The 17,861-nt window shown below is 37.5% G+C and overlaps 1 protein-coding gene across 2 annotated transcripts in view; it reads left to right on the forward strand.

The window, feature by feature from the left end:
* The window catches only part of VPS13D (vacuolar protein sorting 13 homolog D), a 364,180-nt gene that overhangs the window by 115,156 nt on the left and 231,163 nt on the right, over positions 1–17,861 (forward strand). Inside the window, exons 37-41 of one of the 2 annotated variants that reach the window (XM_044667757.1) lie at positions 14–154; positions 5,973–6,095; positions 8,341–8,420; positions 13,032–13,132; positions 14,689–14,841. In XM_044667757.1, coding sequence (XP_044523692.1) covers positions 14–154; positions 5,973–6,095; positions 8,341–8,420; positions 13,032–13,132; positions 14,689–14,841 — 598 coding nt within the window. Of the gene's footprint in view, positions 1–13; positions 155–5,972; positions 6,096–8,340; positions 8,421–11,811; positions 11,815–13,029; positions 13,133–14,688; positions 14,842–17,861 lie in introns of both variants that reach the window. The other variant, XM_044667758.1, reaches the window with a different exon arrangement.

A 17,861-nucleotide genomic window follows, 5' to 3' on the forward strand; every position in this document is an offset into this window, starting at 1 on the left:
TCTTTTCTTTTAGGTTGGGAGCCATTTATTGAGCCATGGCCATGCTCTGTATCCTGGGAACAACAGGCAGCCAGCCGCCTCCATCCTCCAAGACTGAAATTGGAAGCCAGGGCCAAACCTCGTTTGGATATCAATATCACCTCCGTATTGATAGGTAAGAATCTAGACCAGTGGTTCCCAAACTTTTTTGGCCTGCTGCCCCCTTTCCAGAAAAATTATTGCTTAGCCCCTTGGAAATTAATTTCTTTTTAATTTTAATAGCAATTAATAGGAAAGAGAAATGCACCTGTGGCCATCACCGCCCCCTTGGATTGCTGCAGCACCCACCAGGGGGTCGTAAGCGCCCACTTTGGGAATCACTGATCTAGAGCATTGATCTGGCTTTGTTAATCCCTTTCACCTTTTCTCAAAGACCAGTAAAGTGATTCAAACCCTAAGATTTGTCTAAGTGATTCAGAAAAACTTCTCTGTTCTAAGGAATTGGCTAATGCTCAGGGTAGCAGTAATCTAGTGTTCCCATTCTTTTTTGTTTGTTTTTGTTTTTGTTTTTCTTCCTAGTTAACTGATGTAGAGTAGGGCTAGTATGCTTTTTTAATTTTTATTTTTTATCAAATTTTATTCTTTTCAATTAGTAGCCATCTACCTTCGGTCTCTCCAGCCCTCTTCTTTCTTCCATTAAGAACTAAAGAAAAACAAAATTCCTTTTTTAAACATGTATAATCAAGCAGAACAAATTTCTTCATTGACTATATCTGGAAGAAAATCAATCTATGCCTTTCTGTCCGTCTCATTCTGTATTCTCAATCTTTCACCTCTCAGTCAGGATCTGGTGGATAATATCATTATTAGTCCTCTGTAATTATCATGGTTGGTCATGACTCTGATCAGAATTCCTAAATCGAGCAGCTGGGTAGCTCAGTGGATTGAGAGCCAGGCCTAGAGACAGGAGGTCCTAGGTTCAAATCCAGCCTCAGACACTTCCCAGCTGTGTGACCCTGGGCAAGTCACTTGACCCCCATTGCCTACCCTTACCAATCTTCCACCTATAAGTCAATACACAGAAGTTAAGGGTTTAAAATTAAAAAAAAAAAAAAAAAGAATTCCTAAATCTTTCAGAATTGTTTGTCTTTACAGTATTGTTATGATTGTCCACTTTCTATCAGTTCATACAAATATTTCTGTGTTTTTTTTTTGTTTGTTTTGTTTGTTTTTTTTAAACCCTTAACTTCAGTGTATTGGCTCCTTAGTGGAAGAGTGGTAAGGGTGGGCAGTGGGGGTCAAATGACTTGCCCAGGGTCACACAGCTGGGAAGTGTCTGAGGCCAGATTTGAACCTAGGACCTCCCATCTCTAGGCCTGGCTCTCAATCCACTGAGCTACCCAGCTGCCCCTCTCTGTGTTTCTTGAAACCTTTCTTTTCATCATTTCTTCATCGCAATAGGACTGTCACATTTATATATCATAACTTGTTCAGTCATTTTCCTGTTGATGAACACTAATTTAGATTTCCATTCATAATCACTACAAAAGAACTACAAATACTTTTTTACATCTTTAGAGTTTCTTTTGCTTAGGTCTTATTTTTCCCTTAATGACCTTTCCTTCTAATTCCCCTTTCTCTCTTTTCTCCTTGCTCTTTTTCCCTCCTATTTCTCTACTGAGTGAAATTGATTTTTGTACCCAACTCTGTGTATGTGTGAGTGTGAGTGTGAGAGAGAGTGTGCGTGCGCGCGTGCGTGCGCGCGTGTGTGCGTGTGTGCGTGTGTGCGTGTGTGTGTGTGTGTGTGTGTGTGTGTGTGTGTGAATGTGTGAGTGTGAGAAAGAGATATACAGACAGACATGATCAGAACATCACCTTCTCTATTCTCTGGCTTGGCTGTGGCCAGGTCTGGCCAGAGATAGAGAGAGGGTGAAGACCTCAAGCCTCCACCAGTTTGCAGCCTCCAGTTCTGATTATCAATTGGGTTAATAGTCAGTAGAGCAATAGGGTTTCCAATCCCCAATCCTTGTCCTTGTTATCCTTTCCTTACCTATAGATAAACAGTTTTTAATAACAGGTACCTTCCTGAGTGGTCTTTCTATCTCAGCCCTTGAGAAGGGAGTTCAAATACTCAGTCAGATTCTGATCATTATCCAAAGCTAATCAATAGCCCATTACCGATCTATCCAACTCCAGGTTGGGCCTAGAGAGGTTAACCATCCACCTAACCTCTCAAGGGTCCTTACTTGGGCAGCTGTTAAAGGAGTCACTGACAGGTTATCAACCAAACCTGTCAGGGAGAAGGGGATAATTTACAGCAGCAGCCAGGGTGAGAGGAGTAGGTGTTCCTTCCTGCCAACTGCAGTAGAAGAGATCATAGACAGATACACATCATTATCATTATATATCTATCTCTACCCCACAATTTCTTTAACAAGGGCAGTGGGAAGAACAAATTGGTCAGTTGAACATGGAGAGCAGGTTTTGAATGACGTCAGCAGGTCATTCAGAATCACTGGAATAGGAAGAGTATGACCATGAGGAAATTTGTTAGTCATTGGGGAATGAATTCAGGTAGGTTGGCATTGTCTATAAGGGTCGATCTCATTGTGGAGGCCTCTCAGGGCCTTAAATAGTTCAGGTGATGAGGAGAAAAATGGCCATGAGCTGAAGAAATGGTTTTTGTTACTCCCCTTCCCCCCAAGGTAGGAGACCTGACTGGAGACTTAATGGAATGGTCTTTCCTCTTTTCCCTGAAAGAGATAAGTCAGGTACTTGATGCAGTAATGTTTCTCCTCTTCCTAAGAGAAACAAGACACCAAGAAGGAGCCCTGGCACAGTGGAATGGCATTTCCTTTTTATGAGGAATGCTTTCAAGTTCTTAATGTCCATCCCAACTCCCCACCCCCACCTCTCAGTTTTATTATACTAACTTTTGCTGGATAAGTTATTCTTAGTTATAAACTTCTATATTTTGCCTTCTAGAATATTATATTCTAAGCTCTCTGATTCTTCATGGCAGTAGCTTCTAAAACTTGTATGATTCTGTCTATGACTCCTTGATGCTTGAATTTCTTCTTTTGGGCTGCTTGCAGTTTTTTTTTCCCCTTTGGCCTAGAAACTCTGGATTTTGACTGTGATGTTTCTGGAAGTTTTCATTTGGACTTTCTTTTAGGAGGTGATCAGTGGATTCTTCCAGCTTCCACTTTCCCCTCCTGTTCTAAGAGACTTGGGCAGCTATTTTTGAAAACTTGTGAAGTAGGCCCTGTTTTTGTTCATATCAGGCAGTCCAATGAACCTTAAGTTTTTTTCTCCTAAATCTGTTTTCCAGGTCAGTTGTTTTGTCTATCAGCTGCTTTGCATTTCCTTTTTCTTTTCTAGTATTTTCACTTTGTTTTAATGTATCTTGTTGTCTCATAGAGTTGTTAGCTTTTATTTGGTCCATTCTGTTTTAGGGTAAGGTTTTATCTGGGCAAGGTTTTATACCTCTTAGGTCAAGTTGTTAATTCCCTTTCTAATTCTTTGTCATAGTTTACATTACTTTCCTTCTCTCCACCCCCCCTTTTCTGTAGCATTTTCATTTTGTTTCAATTACTAAAATCATTTAAAAATTTTTATTTAAAAAGAGTAACTTTCCTAAGAATTCAAATTGTGCTTTCTTTTGAGGTCTTGCTTATAAATATTTTAGGGTCATTCTTCTGGGTTTATTTCTTGAATAACTCTTGACACTTTAATCACTTTTTATAGCGGAATCCTTTTTTTGTTTGCTCATTCTTCCGGCCTGCTTCCTGACTTTGAATTTGATGTTAGGGCTGGGTTCTGTGTACTTCTGAAGGGAAGGTCTAGGCTGGTCCTGCTGCTGCTTTCTTGGGGTATTGAATGTTGTGTTGTTGTGGGTTCTCAGGGACAGGTCAAGTTTGGAACCCCCAAGCTTCTATTGCTATAAAAATGAGCTGATCCAAGGAAAAGTGTGATCATTGCCACTCTCTAGACTGAGCTCTGAAAGTCCTTGATTTGAGTTTGGATTTGGGAAACTGCTGGTTCAGAGGGGCAGAATTGCAGGTTGCCCTTTGGTCTGGGATCTCTGCCCTGGTGGTTCCTCTGTAGGCTTCTGGAGCCTTAGCTGGAAACTAGGACTAAAACCTTGCTCTGCACTACGGTCTGAGTCACATTGCTGCTATTTGTTTTTGAATTTCCTCCTTTCTTGGTCCACATGCTGACTGCTTCTTACCCTGGAAAGCCACTCCTGGGCATAGTTTTCAGTCTGGCCTAGAACTGTAACTAGGTGTTGGGGAATGAAAGCTTTTGTTCCTGTCCCTTATATGCAGTCACCGTGCTTCCATCAGAATCTGGGATGTCCTCTTTCTCTGATGGCCTAGAATATTTCAAGTGCTTTTTCCTGGTCAAACCTACCCTCCATGACCATAGACCTTGATGAGTGACTTTCTATGCCAACTTGGGCTGGAAATATGACACTGTGACCTTTTCTTGGATTTCTCAGTCAAGATTCAGCTTTTCTAGGTTTGTTTGAAAGATTGTTTTTGTCGTTGTTTTGGTTTGAGGAATTTACATACTAATTTCTTCTACTCTGCCACCTTGGCATTGCCTTCTCTTTTGCTCATTGTACCAGTCTCTGTTTTTATCCCTAAATGTCACAGAAATGAATTTAGATTTATTTTACATAGGCTTCGTTTTCTTGGCCATACTCTCTGTTGTAGCAGTACTAGCTGCCTGTGTTGTTCCCTGTCATACATGGTGGTAGGTTAAATCTGAGATTAAGCACTGGGATACCCCCTATCAGATCAAGAATAAAGAGAGTATATAATATGGTGGTTGAAGTTAGACTGGAAGTGGACCTTTTAGTCACTTTCTTAGCATAATTCCAAGTTGCTTTCCAGAATAGTTTGAATAGTTCACACCTCCACCACCACATCATGTTCATTAATGTGTCTGTCTTTTTATAATCATCCTGATATTAATTACTCCTGACTTTTTATATATTTTCCTATTTGCTAAATATAAAATGAAACCTCACAATTGTTTTGGTTTTCATTTCTCTGATCAGCAGTAATTTGTAGCAATCTTTTATGTTTTGTTGTTAATAGTTGTCCTTTTGAGAACTGTTTATTCATATCCTGATCTCTTACTTATGGGAGAGTAGCTTTTGGTCAGATATGTTTGTAACTAAGGTCTTAATAAATATGAAATGACTTCTGTATAAGTAAGTATTTTAATGACATTATTGATGATCATCTTTTTATGCACTTGATTGTATTTGAGATATTCTGAAAGGTACCTATGTCAGTAGTGAAGTCTGAATTCACCATCCGTAGTTTTTTATTCCTAAGATTCCACTTTGTTAAAAGTGCTAAACTAATCTCAAACTTATATATTTCTCTAGTGGTACTATAATCTTTAAGCTTTTGTTTCAGGGCTAAATATTTGAACTGAAAATCTGAAACAGAGAATGGAAGGAAGTGAAACTGTAGTATTTTTTTTTTTTAAGATTTTTTTTTTTTTATTTTAAACCCTTAACTTCTGTGTATTGACTTATAGCTGGAAGAGTGGTAAGGGTAGGCAATGGGGGTCAAGTGACTTGCCCAGGGTCACACAGCTGGGAAGTGTCTGAGGCCGGATTTGAATCTAGGACCTCCTGTCTCTAGGCATGGCTCTCAATCCACTGAGCTACCCAGCTGCCCCCTAAACCATGGTATTTTTGAGGAGGGATGAAAATTGTTTGTTCTTCTTTTGACTTTTCCAGGGAAAATATTGTATTTTAGTAAGTATTAGGAGTTCTTCATCCAAATCTGGCTCTGAGTTAAACTTCTAAAAGATATTTTGCTCTGCTCTGAGATAGAACAGTAAAACAATGCTCATTACAGACTTTTTGATCATTTAGCTGACCTCATTTCACATATTTTGTTCCTAATTTGTAATTATACCATCATAATCTTAGCTGTTTCTATTTTTTGTCTTTGGGGAATTCTTTCTAGATCAGTATGTAAGTACTAAAGAATCATGGATGGCAGATTATTGTAAACAGGACAAGGAAATGGATATAGCCAAATCAGAAGGTTGGATGGGCTCTTCTGTGGATCCACCATGCTTCGGACAAAGTAAGATGTTTATCATATTAAAAAATGTCTAAGTCACCCTTGTCCTGTAATTCAGCGTTTCACTGAGAAATTCAAAGCAGAATCATCATTCTTTATGCAAGAATCTACAGGAAATATTACCTATGCTCTGAAGTTACTCTCTGCAACCAGTAGATTCCTAGCACAAAATGCTAAGCTTTCTGCATTTCATTGAGGTGAAAGGTTCTACATTACACAAATCTTAAACACATTCTGATAATTGTAATGTTATAAATTGATACTCCTAAAATTTTTGCATGATCAACCTTTGTATGATTGTTTCATGCTTTGAAATATTACTTTTCTTATGGAGTTAATGTATGACTAGTTGCAAACTCCTTTGGAAACCCTATTTAATTTTCCTTGCTGTAGAGAATGATGGCTTGGATATAAGTCCACAAAAGGAGGAGGGCAGGGCATATTAAGTATATGAAGGGGCTCAGTGTGTCTAAGAAGAACCAAGAATTGTATATGCATCCCTCTGAATATATAGTAAGCTCATTTCATTCTTTGATAACTATTATCTTTCCTCATTATTGCCTCGCTTTGAGCTTTGTTTTTCTAAGAGCTGAAGAGATAAAGTTGAACAACTGCTTAATAACTAATTGTCATCCAAATTCAGCACTGTCCCAGCCCTTTATGTCTAATTTCTTCCGGGAAGTCTCTGTGATTACATTTCTTGGCTGGACTTCACATAGTCCACGAATACTTCAGAAATAATCCATCTGGTCTGCAAACATGTCATAGGCAGATGGGCTTTCTTAAGTGTCTGAAGTGTTTGAACTGGCTCATGTCTCCTCAAGGTGTACAAATGGCCTTTTTCTGTATTCCTTATACTTCTAGAAGGAAGAGACAAAGAAATATCAGCTGTGATTGTTCTCTGTGTTCCCAGTGAGCTGCTTCTGAGAGTCACAAGGTTGTTTCAGGAGCCAGGACTTTCTGAAATATTGTCAGCTTCAATTCTCTGTCTCTTTCTCTAGCCTTCACAATTCATGTGTCAAGAAAAATATAACATTCTTTCCAAGAAACTTCAGTTAACTACTAGAATTTGTAGTATAGGTAAGATAGCATTTTCCAGATGTTTGTTCTTTGGGGGAATCTTCAATCCCCAGTCAGTAGTTAATACAGCCACCAGTTGTTGGATCTTCACAGCTCATTCACTTTTTAATAGTTAATAGAAGACATATATGTTAAATGTCATTGATAAAGTATATTGTAAAGTTATTTAGTTCTAGGTCATATTAGATTTATAGATGCAATCCATCTTTTTCTTTATGAAAAGATCTATAAAAGCATATAACAATGTCTAAGCCTTTCCCCACTCCTCAATTCTTCCCTAATCCCCCTGAATAGAAATCTTTTAGTAAGTTGATTAAAATCTTTAATATTAGAATGAACAGAATATACAGGACTCTGATAAGAAATCATGTTTCAAATGAATTGAAAAAGACATAAACAGTTAAAGCCAGGTTAGAAAATTGGAGCCCTTGAATTTAGAGTCTTGCAATAAGATCTTCTCTGGTGGGCATGCTCATTTCTCAAATGTCATTGAACAGTGATTAAGAAGACTTCAGTATGACTTTGGACATAATCGTTGCCTTTATTTATGAAGGTAATTGATTCTAAAGGATGAGCCATTGGTCTTTGTAGAGTTGATGGATTTTGAAGCCAACAAAAATAGGGAGTAGTAACTCCAATTTGAATTTTAAAAGTACATATTTAAAATTATTTCTTAAGTGAACATTTTCAAAGCTATCAAAGTGAGGCAACTAATTAGTAGAGACTGACAAATGGAAATATATTGGCTTTTTTCACTCACTGTTGGAGACACTGTCTTGCTTTACAGAATTTAAATGAAACTCTTTACCACTGTCTTTTCTGGTAAATTTTAAAAGTAACTTTTTAAAGCCATATAAGTATATACACAATTTAAAATTCAGAGCCTTCAAAAGGCTTTAGTGTAAGAGTATGTTAAATAATGTTTTTTTCTCTGATTCTGAAGGAGAGTATATTAGCTGCCTTACCAATGGGAAGTAGCTTAGCTTTGGGGGGGAGGGGGTGAATCTTGATCCCTTAGCTTAGTGTTTTAATAGCTGCTGCCTAACTGCACAATGCCTGTGGTGTTTGTGCAATGTTCTTTATTCACATTTTTGTTACTGATGGAGGTGAATCTGCCTGTGTGCTGTCTCTTTCTTTATCTGCTAACTATGTCTTTCCTGTCTACCAGGCCTACCCCTTGTCTACCTTAGGACTAGGAGTACAGCCAGTCTGACTAACCTAGAGCACCAGATCTATGCTAGAGGTACAGTACAGCCGAGGGAGGGAATGCATGGCTGCTGTGGTCTTCCAAATGTCTTGCATAATAATCCTCTCTGACTTAGAGCTGACTTTTTTATCCTGCTTGGGACTATTTCATTTTAGCAAGAGCAGTAAGAACATTTGACTTACCATTAGAAACAAACTAAATATTGATTCTGATGTTACATCTTTTCCATTCCCTTTTCCCTTCTGGTGAGGGGCAAAAACTCCCAAACTCCCTTCTGCCAGTATGTGCCAGTTATGACATTACACAAAAGGAAATACTATGTTAACTGGTGGCCATGTTTCATGTTGAAAGGCTCACAAATGATGGGAAAATTCCTCCACAAACCAACATTACAAATCTCTTTGTTTATAGAACACTTGGTAAACATTTATTCTTATGGGAATGCAAAGGAATTTCTGAAATATGAGGCATTTAAAAACCCTCATGCTTTTGCTAAGATAAAAATTTCTTATAGTTTTGAATTAGGTACATGTGGTGCTTAAGAAAAATAGGGGAGAAAATGTTCTTTATTCCTGCCCATGACCCTAGGATCCACTGGGGCAGGGGAAGGGGGAAGAAAGTGTTAGTTGGTCAGGTAGAATATTAGAAGAAAGAAAACAAAAATGAGGGAATTATTATTTTGATGCATCATTTCTTGTTTGAAGTGAATGCACTTAGTTGCAGCTGGCCCCTGGGGCACAATGGATTTTGCAAAAGAAGCAGTTTAGGGAGAGCTCACCCAAGCGTAAGAAATAGAGGCATCAGTGAAATTGTGGCAATGGAATACGAAGGAAGATTTTAAAGAAAGAAGTACTGTGACATTTGTACAACATTGCATCTTTTATCAATTTTTCTGGTTTGTGTCAATTCTTGCGAAAATCTTGAGAGGCAGGTAGCTTGATAGAAATTGTTATAAGTGAGGGAGTTCATATTCAGAGAGTTAATATTGTTAGTAGAATGAGAGCTAGAATCCAGACCTTCTAACTTCTAATCTAGTGGTCTTTTTACTACAAATCACTTACAGAGTAGAAACCTTGGGCTTTGTTTATAACAGCCAAATTAATCATTTGAAACAAATCCAAAGGGGAAGATGTTTCTCAGTTTGTAGCCAAGTGAAGTCAAATTAAGATATGACTAACTTGAAGCTTTCTTTCTTATTTTCTAAAGAGATTATGGTCCTTGGAAATAAATTCTCTAAAGCCATCTTTTTGGTGGCCTTCAGAATTTCTTTCTCATGTTGCATGGCTAGACTCCAAGCTCTGTTTATTTTGGGACATAATATGGGAGCTATTTGGTCAGCTTGGCTTCTCTTTGGTATTGGGTTTAGGCTGTTGTAGTGTGTGCAATCAGTGGTTTTCTCATTGGTAAGTGAATGTCTGAAGTTTGCTTTGGTATGTCTGACAAATATGGGAAGTTTTGTGACTGAGGCAATGTGCCTAGCCATGCCTTTTAATTTGTAAAACTAAATATTCTTTTAAAAAATTGCTAAAAAAAATAAAGATCTATCTTTCTTTTTCCCTACTTCCTCTCCTTTCTAGTAGAGAGAGTAAGAAAAACAAAACTCCTATTTCAAACAGATATAGTTAAACAAAAAATGAATTCCTCTTATTGACAATGTCCAAAGACTGATTGGGCATTTTGAATTGCTCCCCTTTCTATCAGGACGTGGATAGCCTATTTCATTATTATTCCTCTGAACTCGTTGTGGGTCTTTATGCTGATTAGAGTTCCTAAGTCTTTTGAAGTTGTTTTAATATGGTTGTTAATGTAAAAATTGTTCTGGTTCTTCTCCCTTTACTTTGCATCAGTTCATAGGCATAGTAGTTTCCATCACATTCATATAATCTGTTTAGCTATTCCCCTATTGATAGACATCTCAGTTTCCAATTCTTTGCTTTCACAAAAAGAACCATTATAAATATTTTGTACATATAGGTCCTTTTCCTTTCTTCCTTGCCTTCATTGGGGAATAGATGTAGTAATGATATCCCTGGGGTGAAGGACATGCACAGTTTAATAGCTTTTTGGGCAAAGTTCCAAATTGCTCTCCAGAATAATCAGACCAGTTCATAGTCCACCAGCAGTGCATTAGTGTGCATGTTTTCTACAATCCTCCCAGTATTTGTCATCTACATTTTTTTTGCAACTCAGCCTAATCTAATGGATATGAGGTGGAATTTTAGAGTTAAAACTAAATACAGAGGCAGCTGGGTAGCTCAGTGGATTGAGAGTTAGGCCTAGAGACGGGAGGTTCTAGGTTCAAATCCGGCCTCAGACACTTCCCAGCTGTGTGACCCTGGGCAAGTCACTTGACCCCCCACTGCCCACCCTTACCATTCTTCCACCAAGGAGCCAATACACAGAAGTTAAGGGTTTTAAAAAAAATACTAAATACACTTGACTGTAAAGGCTCCTAATATTTTGTTCATTATAGTGATCAAAGTAATTTGTCACCTGTTTTTTTAAAAAATGTAATTTGCAAATGGAAGCTTATAGTCTAGCTCATAGTGGGATATGAAAGCACATCTGGGTTTTTTTTCCCTGCTAGTTCTCTTACTATAATAAATGCCCTCTTTCTTCAGTCATAGAGTAGGAGGTACTTTTCAGGTTTCCACAATATATACTATTTGCCCTTCATATAGCTCTTTAATTTTTTACTTCCTTTTTGCTCATCAGCAGCCTCCTAAATACTTCTTAGCTTTATGTCTCATTGACTAGTAATTTACACACACACACACACACACACACACACACACACACATACACAATTCCCCACAAATCTTGGAAACTCAGGGAAGTTGTTAATGTGAAAATAGATATATGAAAAGTAGAGAATAAATCTTTGGAATTAGCTGAGATTCTCAAAAATGATCGACTGAATAAATGATGGAGATACTGTATAAGAGAGACAGGAGGTTAAGTGTTATCCACTGGAGGTTTTCAGTTTTTAGCATTTAACTGCATGCTGGAACCTGATGAGCTCTAGTGGTTGTCAAAACAGAGGCTTGCTCTAACCTGAAAGTGCTTGTCTAGAAACACTTACTGTATTAACTTCTGAAAATATTTGATGATAAAAAAGGATAATAAGAAAGTTATTACTTTTCAAATGGCAGCTATCTCTTCGCATTAGCCCTTTATTGAAACCACCCCCATGTCTTCACTTAGAAGACAGTAAAAACCTGCGTGGGCTGTAGATTATTTTTGAGCTTTCATCACCTAGAAAAATGTGGTCCTACAAGGTAAATTTTATTTGGCTTTAGTTGTCCTCCTTAGTCAGAGCTTGTTACTACTACTGCCTCCTGGTGCCATTTTATCCACAGTAGGTATAAATCCAGCTAAAGATGGATTTTTTATGTGTGTGTTTTCCTTTCCATTTATTCTCTTTGGAGGGAGCTGGTGAGTAGGGAGAGGGAATTCAATTTAGTTTGTTTTTACTGTTATCCATAATTGCCATTGAGCAGAGTAGTCTTAAAAAAGAATTTTTGTTAAGTGACTTGCCTGTGGCCATGTGCTTAACTAGGAAGTATCTGAGGCTAGATTTGAACCCAAGACCTCCTGACTCCAGGCCTGGCTTTTTATACACTGAACCACCTAGCTGCCCCCAAATATTATAATTTATAATTATCCGATTATTTCATGTGAGTGAATGTGACCTGCCTAACTAGTTCATAGGTTTCTTTGAATCTAGGAATAGTATCATATTATTTTTGCATTCCTCAAAGTATCTGGCATGGTGCTGTGCTTATAGAAAGTTGTTGTAGTGTCCATCACATAGAACCACAGAAAATATCCCTTTAAATGGCTTTTTGTTCTGACAGGAGAAGCAAACAATGACATGGTGACAGTAGAGCACTGTTTTCATTTCACAGTTACATATTATGAATGGGCTGACAGAAATGTCAGGGAATCTCACAATATAAATGAAGCTTTTTAAGTAAATGATGGTTTTCAAATCAGGTTTTAAATCGATCAGTGTCTTGATGCATTCTTTATTCCAGTTCATTTTGGTAATTTACACATCTTTTTACTTTTTACTTTTACTTTTCTTGCATCCAAAGGAGTTAGCACCTGCAGGTTATTCTTAAGAGGTATGAGTTATACCTACCCTCAACAGTATGATTAGGAGAGTGTGAGACAGGAAGCAGGGATACTGACTGATGCTGTGCTTTATATTAGTGTTTGAGGCTAATTAATTCTTTGTTGGATAATGAATTCACAAATTAAGATGACTTGGAACTGGAGAGAAATTGAGTAGTTAAGATTATTTGCCCAAGGCCACAGGGACAGTATTTAGGACTGGGGTTTGAACTCATGTCCTTTAATTATAAATTTGTCAGTCTTCCTTCTATACCATTTGTCTTCCTGCCACATGTTGTACAGCACATAGTAAATCACAACTTTCGAACCATGTTTTAAATGGATCAATGTCTGATGCAGTCCATTTCCAATTCATTTTGGGTATATGCACATCTTCTTGGGTTTTAGTTTTTCTTATGTTCCTTTTCTCGTTTGTGCAGATTTTACTTTGGGGCACCAACACTGTTTAGTTGTGGGGTGTTTCTTTTAGGAGTATGGGCTTTCTAATGACCTTTCTTGGTTCTCCCATCACAGAGATGAAAACCCCCAAACGCCGGCAACCGTTTGTTCCCTTTGCTCTGCGGAATCATACTGGGTGCACCTTGTGGTTTGCCACACTAACAACAACCCCAACCCGGTAAGGAACCCTGAGAAGATTCCTCCATAAATGATATCTGTCCTTTTAAATGGATTTTTGGGAGGATCAGAAAGGTGAGATGCAAATAAGAAGGTTTGTGTATTTTGGCAAAGGCAGGCTTACTTGGTAGCTTAAAATATTAAGATTCTGGTGATACCTAAAATACATACACAGCCTAAGAGAGTTTTATAGTAGCTTGAACCCCTTCCCAATCAAAAAGTCACTTGTTCTTTAGTCAGTTGTCATTTGCATTATTATTAATATTAATTATTTTCCTTAATAATAATGAATATTATTAATTATGATATAATGAACAATTTAAGTACTTTTTTTTGCATCTCTAATAAGCTTTCCATGTAACATTGCATAGATTAAGTCCTCGTATTGAGCTTTTATCTTCCTGATCCTATTATTGGATACTATTGGGGTATATCCCTCCGGGTCTGGCAAGTGCTATGTACCTAGTAAGTGCTTTCTAAATGTTTAATTGTTAGAACAAAATGCCAAGTTTGTTCTGAAAAATCTAAATGGTGATTTGGGACACATTTTGTTGAAAGTGAGGATCAAACAAACCAGACATGAATTAGGGAGAGAGGTAGGGGCCATGGGAAGTTTTTTCCTTTTTAAAGAAACATTATGTTGTTGCTTGATCTAAGCCCAAACCAGTCTTTTTTCATTCTTCCTCCAAAACTCCTGAAAACTTTCCTGACAAAGAAAAATAAAATTAATCTCTGATCTTATAATTCACTCCCTAGCCCAGATGGGATTGGGTGGGATTGGGGAAAGTAATGAGATTTCACCTAAGCCAAGTGAGAGACCTATAATAGTTTTCAGCCATTGAAAACTTGGCTCCTTGCAGCCTGGAAATGCTAATCTTCTTAATACAGGAATAGAATCTATGCAGTCAAGTGTTTTGAAAGTGTTTTCTTTTTGTTTTTCTTAGGTTAAGAATGTGGTTTACTAAATGTGTTAATGCTGTTTCCTTAATAATAACAACAATGATTCTTATAGTAATTATTATTTTATACAGTGCCTTAAGGTTTACACAGCTTTTTATGTGTATCATCTTATTTGAATCTCACAGAAACCCAGTGAAGAAGGGGCTCTGTGGGCATCATTATCCCAGTCTGACAGATGAGGATTTGCCCGTGATCATATGGCAAATTTGGTATCAGAGGCACAAGTCAAACTCAAGTCTTTATTGAATCCAAGGCCAGTGCCCTTTCCACTATAACACACTGCCTTTCATTTCCCCTTAGTGGTCTTTACTGGCACAGCATTTGTTGAATATATTATGTGCATTCAACAAAATGCTAATTTACGTGAAAATGGACACTGATATCTACTTTTTAAGTTGAGGTCAGGAAGAACTATCTGCAAAATTCAAGCTGATTTTTATTGATCCTTAAGATGATTGCTTTTAGAATCTTTTTAGATAGACTATCTTAAGGTCAAGATCACAAATCTTTTGTGTGCCTTGGGTGTGGTTGGCACTGTTAGGATGTTCTAAGTGTATGTGCAGAAGAGAGATATAGTTATGTGTGATTTGGTTCCAGAGCAGCCTTGTCTCACAGTGGAAGCCCAGGACTGGTTCCAGAGGGCAACAGAACTTTCCTTGATGATGCCCACAATGTCAGTGAGTGGCGGGAAGTCCTTACAGGGGAAGAGATTCCTTTTGAATTTGAAGCAAGAGGAAAACTAAGGCACAGGTAAAGAACACTCTAATTCTTTATTGCTTTAAAAAAAAAAGGGAAGTAGGGGAAGATGAATGACTGGGCCATTTGCTTTTTTTATTTAATGATTTTTGTGGATTTAAAAAATTTTGAATAAAGATTACCTTGGAGACACATTTATTGTATCCACTTTCTTTTAGCAATTGAAAACATATTCTATGTTTTCTCACTAATTATTAATAGAGTTATCACAAAATTTTTTAAATATTCTTCAAATGAATTGTTAATTATTTTATCAAGTTCTATAAAGTATCCCCTTGATAATTTTGTTGGTATAGCATTAAAACTATAAATTCATTTTGGTAGTATTATTTTTTTTTATATTGGCACAACCCAGAGAAGGGCACTGAATAATCCAGTGGCTATTTAAATTGTTTTTTAATTCTTGAAGAAGCACTTTTTAGTTGAATCTGTATAAGTATTTTGTGTGCTTTGATAGAATGATCTTCAGATAATTAATTGGCAGTTAGTTAAAATGGGATTTTCCTTTGTATTATTGTCTCTTAGATTTTGTATTTTAAATATACACATATATATGTTTGTATATACACATATGCATGTATATATGCATATATATGTACATACATATTTATACACATGTATATGTTGTGGGGTTTTTTTGAGTATTTATTTTGTAGCCTGTGATTTTGCTGAAGCTATTGTCTCTAAATAAACCATCATGTCATCAGCAAATAGGAATAGGGATAGTTTTCTCTTCTTTCCCTGTCCTTTGCCTTTAATTCTCAAAATATTCTCTAAGCAAAATTTAAAAGAAATTTACATGTATCACATGAGAGTCAGTGGGCTATATAATATCCAAAGTTGGTCTCGATAGTTAGAAGCTGGATTAAAATTTTTCATCTGATATACACTGTGTGACTCTGGATGAGTCATTTAAGTTCTTAGTACCCTAGGCAATTCTTTTAAGATTATAGATGCAGAACAGTTCCTGTAAAGGAAATTTCTGTTCTAGGAGTCCCCTTTGCCAACGAAAACATAACTCCAGTTTAAAAAAAAAAGAGAGAAAGAAACAGTACTTGAATTTTAGATTCTGTATGGTTTCATCACAATTAGGTCATGCCAAAATAACATCATTTATTTCTTAACATGTTTTCTAGACTAGATTAGGAGAATGTTGCAAATTTAGTTTACTTAGATTTGAGTAAGGCATCATACAGAGTATCTCATACTATTCTTATCTACAGAATGGAGAGATGTGGGTTTGATTTTGTGCCTTCTGGATTTGGTTGAATGGCTAGATCCAGAGCTTAGAGGAGTTTTGTAGGAAAGTTCTCCAGGATGAGTCCTTTGACCATTTAACATTTTTGTATTAACTTGGATAAATGAGTACATGACTTTCAAAATTTGAGAATACACACACACACACACATACACACACACACACACACACACACACACACACACACGTGACATACAGTGTAAAGAGAGAAGGCACAGAGTGGCAAGGTAGGAGGAGAGGAAGAGGGAGGAAAACTGGGAGAGGCCTATTGTAGACAGATGTATTTGAGCTGAGTTGTAAAGGAAATCAAGATACAGGTGAGGAGGGTAAAGTGTTCTAGGCAAGAATGACTGTCAGTGATGGAATAGTGCATAGGAAGAAAAACAAGGCCAGATTGCCTGGACAGTTCTGTGCATAAAGGGGAGCGCTGTGCAGTGAGCCTGGCAAATAAATGCTAACTAACAGATTGGACAACTAGGTGGTGCAGTGGATAAAGTGCTGAGCCTGGAATCTAGTCTCAGACATATACTAGCCATGTGACCCTGGTTGAGTCATGTTTGCTTCAGTTTCCTCATCTTTAAAATAATCTGCAGAAGGAAATGACAAACCACTCCAATATCTCTACCAAGAAAATCCCAAATGGGGATACGACCCAAAATGACTTAACAACAAAACAAATTGACTGAATGTTTGGGACAAGAAAAGTGACATTCATTTGTGTGTGCCACTTTTTGGGAAGGCATTAAGCTATAGGATCTATAACCAAGGTGGGGAAGGGTCATGCTTTGTAAGGACTAACTAAAGAAACTAGGGAGATTTGTCTATCAAAAAGCATTTATTAGGGGCAGCTGGGTAGCTCAGTGGATTGAGAGCCAGGCCTAGAGATGGGAGGTCCTAGGTTCAAATCCGGCCTCAGACACTTCCCAGCTGTGTGACCCTGGGCAAGTCACTTGACCCCCATTGCCTACCCTTACCACTCTTCCACCTATAAGTCAATACACAGGAGTTAAGGGTTTAAAAAAAAATTAAAAAAAAAAAAACCTAAAAAAAAAAAAGCATTTATTAAATGCTACTTGTATGCCCAAGCATTAAGCTAGATACTGGGGATACATAGACAAAAGATAACCACTTCCGGAGCTTACAGTCTACCCAGAGGAAATTATATATATATATATATATACATACAAAATGCATCCAGGAGGTGGTCACAACACAGTTTAGAGGGGAGACACTAGCAACTGAAGTTATCAGCAAAGGCTTCATGTAGAAGAAGATATTTGAATAGAGCAGTGAAGGAAACTGGTGATTCTAAGAGGCAGAGGTGAGGGGGAATGCATTCCAGGCATGGGACACAGCTAATGCAAAGCCCTAGAGACAGGAGATGGAATATTGTATAAGAGAAACAGTAAGAGGGCTGGTTTGGCTTGCATGTGTGTGAAGTGGAGAACTAGTGTGTAATATGACGGGAAAGGCAGGTTGGGGTCAGGTTATAAAGGACTTTAAAGGAAAGGAGTTTGCTTTTGAGACTGAACATTATAGGGAACCATAGGGATTTGTTATTTTAGAGATGGGGTGACATGGTTTGATCTCTTATTTTTGTCAAACCACTCTGGTAACTATGTGGAGGATAGGCTGGAGTAAGAGATTTTAGGCAGGGAAACTCATTAAGAGACTGTTACAATAGTTCAGGTCAGAGGTGTGATGATGGCTTGAAATAGGATGGTATTTGTGTGAGTGGGGAGAAGGGATTTATGTG

Source organism: Gracilinanus agilis, chromosome 3, assembly GCF_016433145.1.
Source record: "Gracilinanus agilis isolate LMUSP501 chromosome 3, AgileGrace, whole genome shotgun sequence".
Taxonomy (NCBI): domain Eukaryota; kingdom Metazoa; phylum Chordata; class Mammalia; order Didelphimorphia; family Didelphidae; genus Gracilinanus; species Gracilinanus agilis.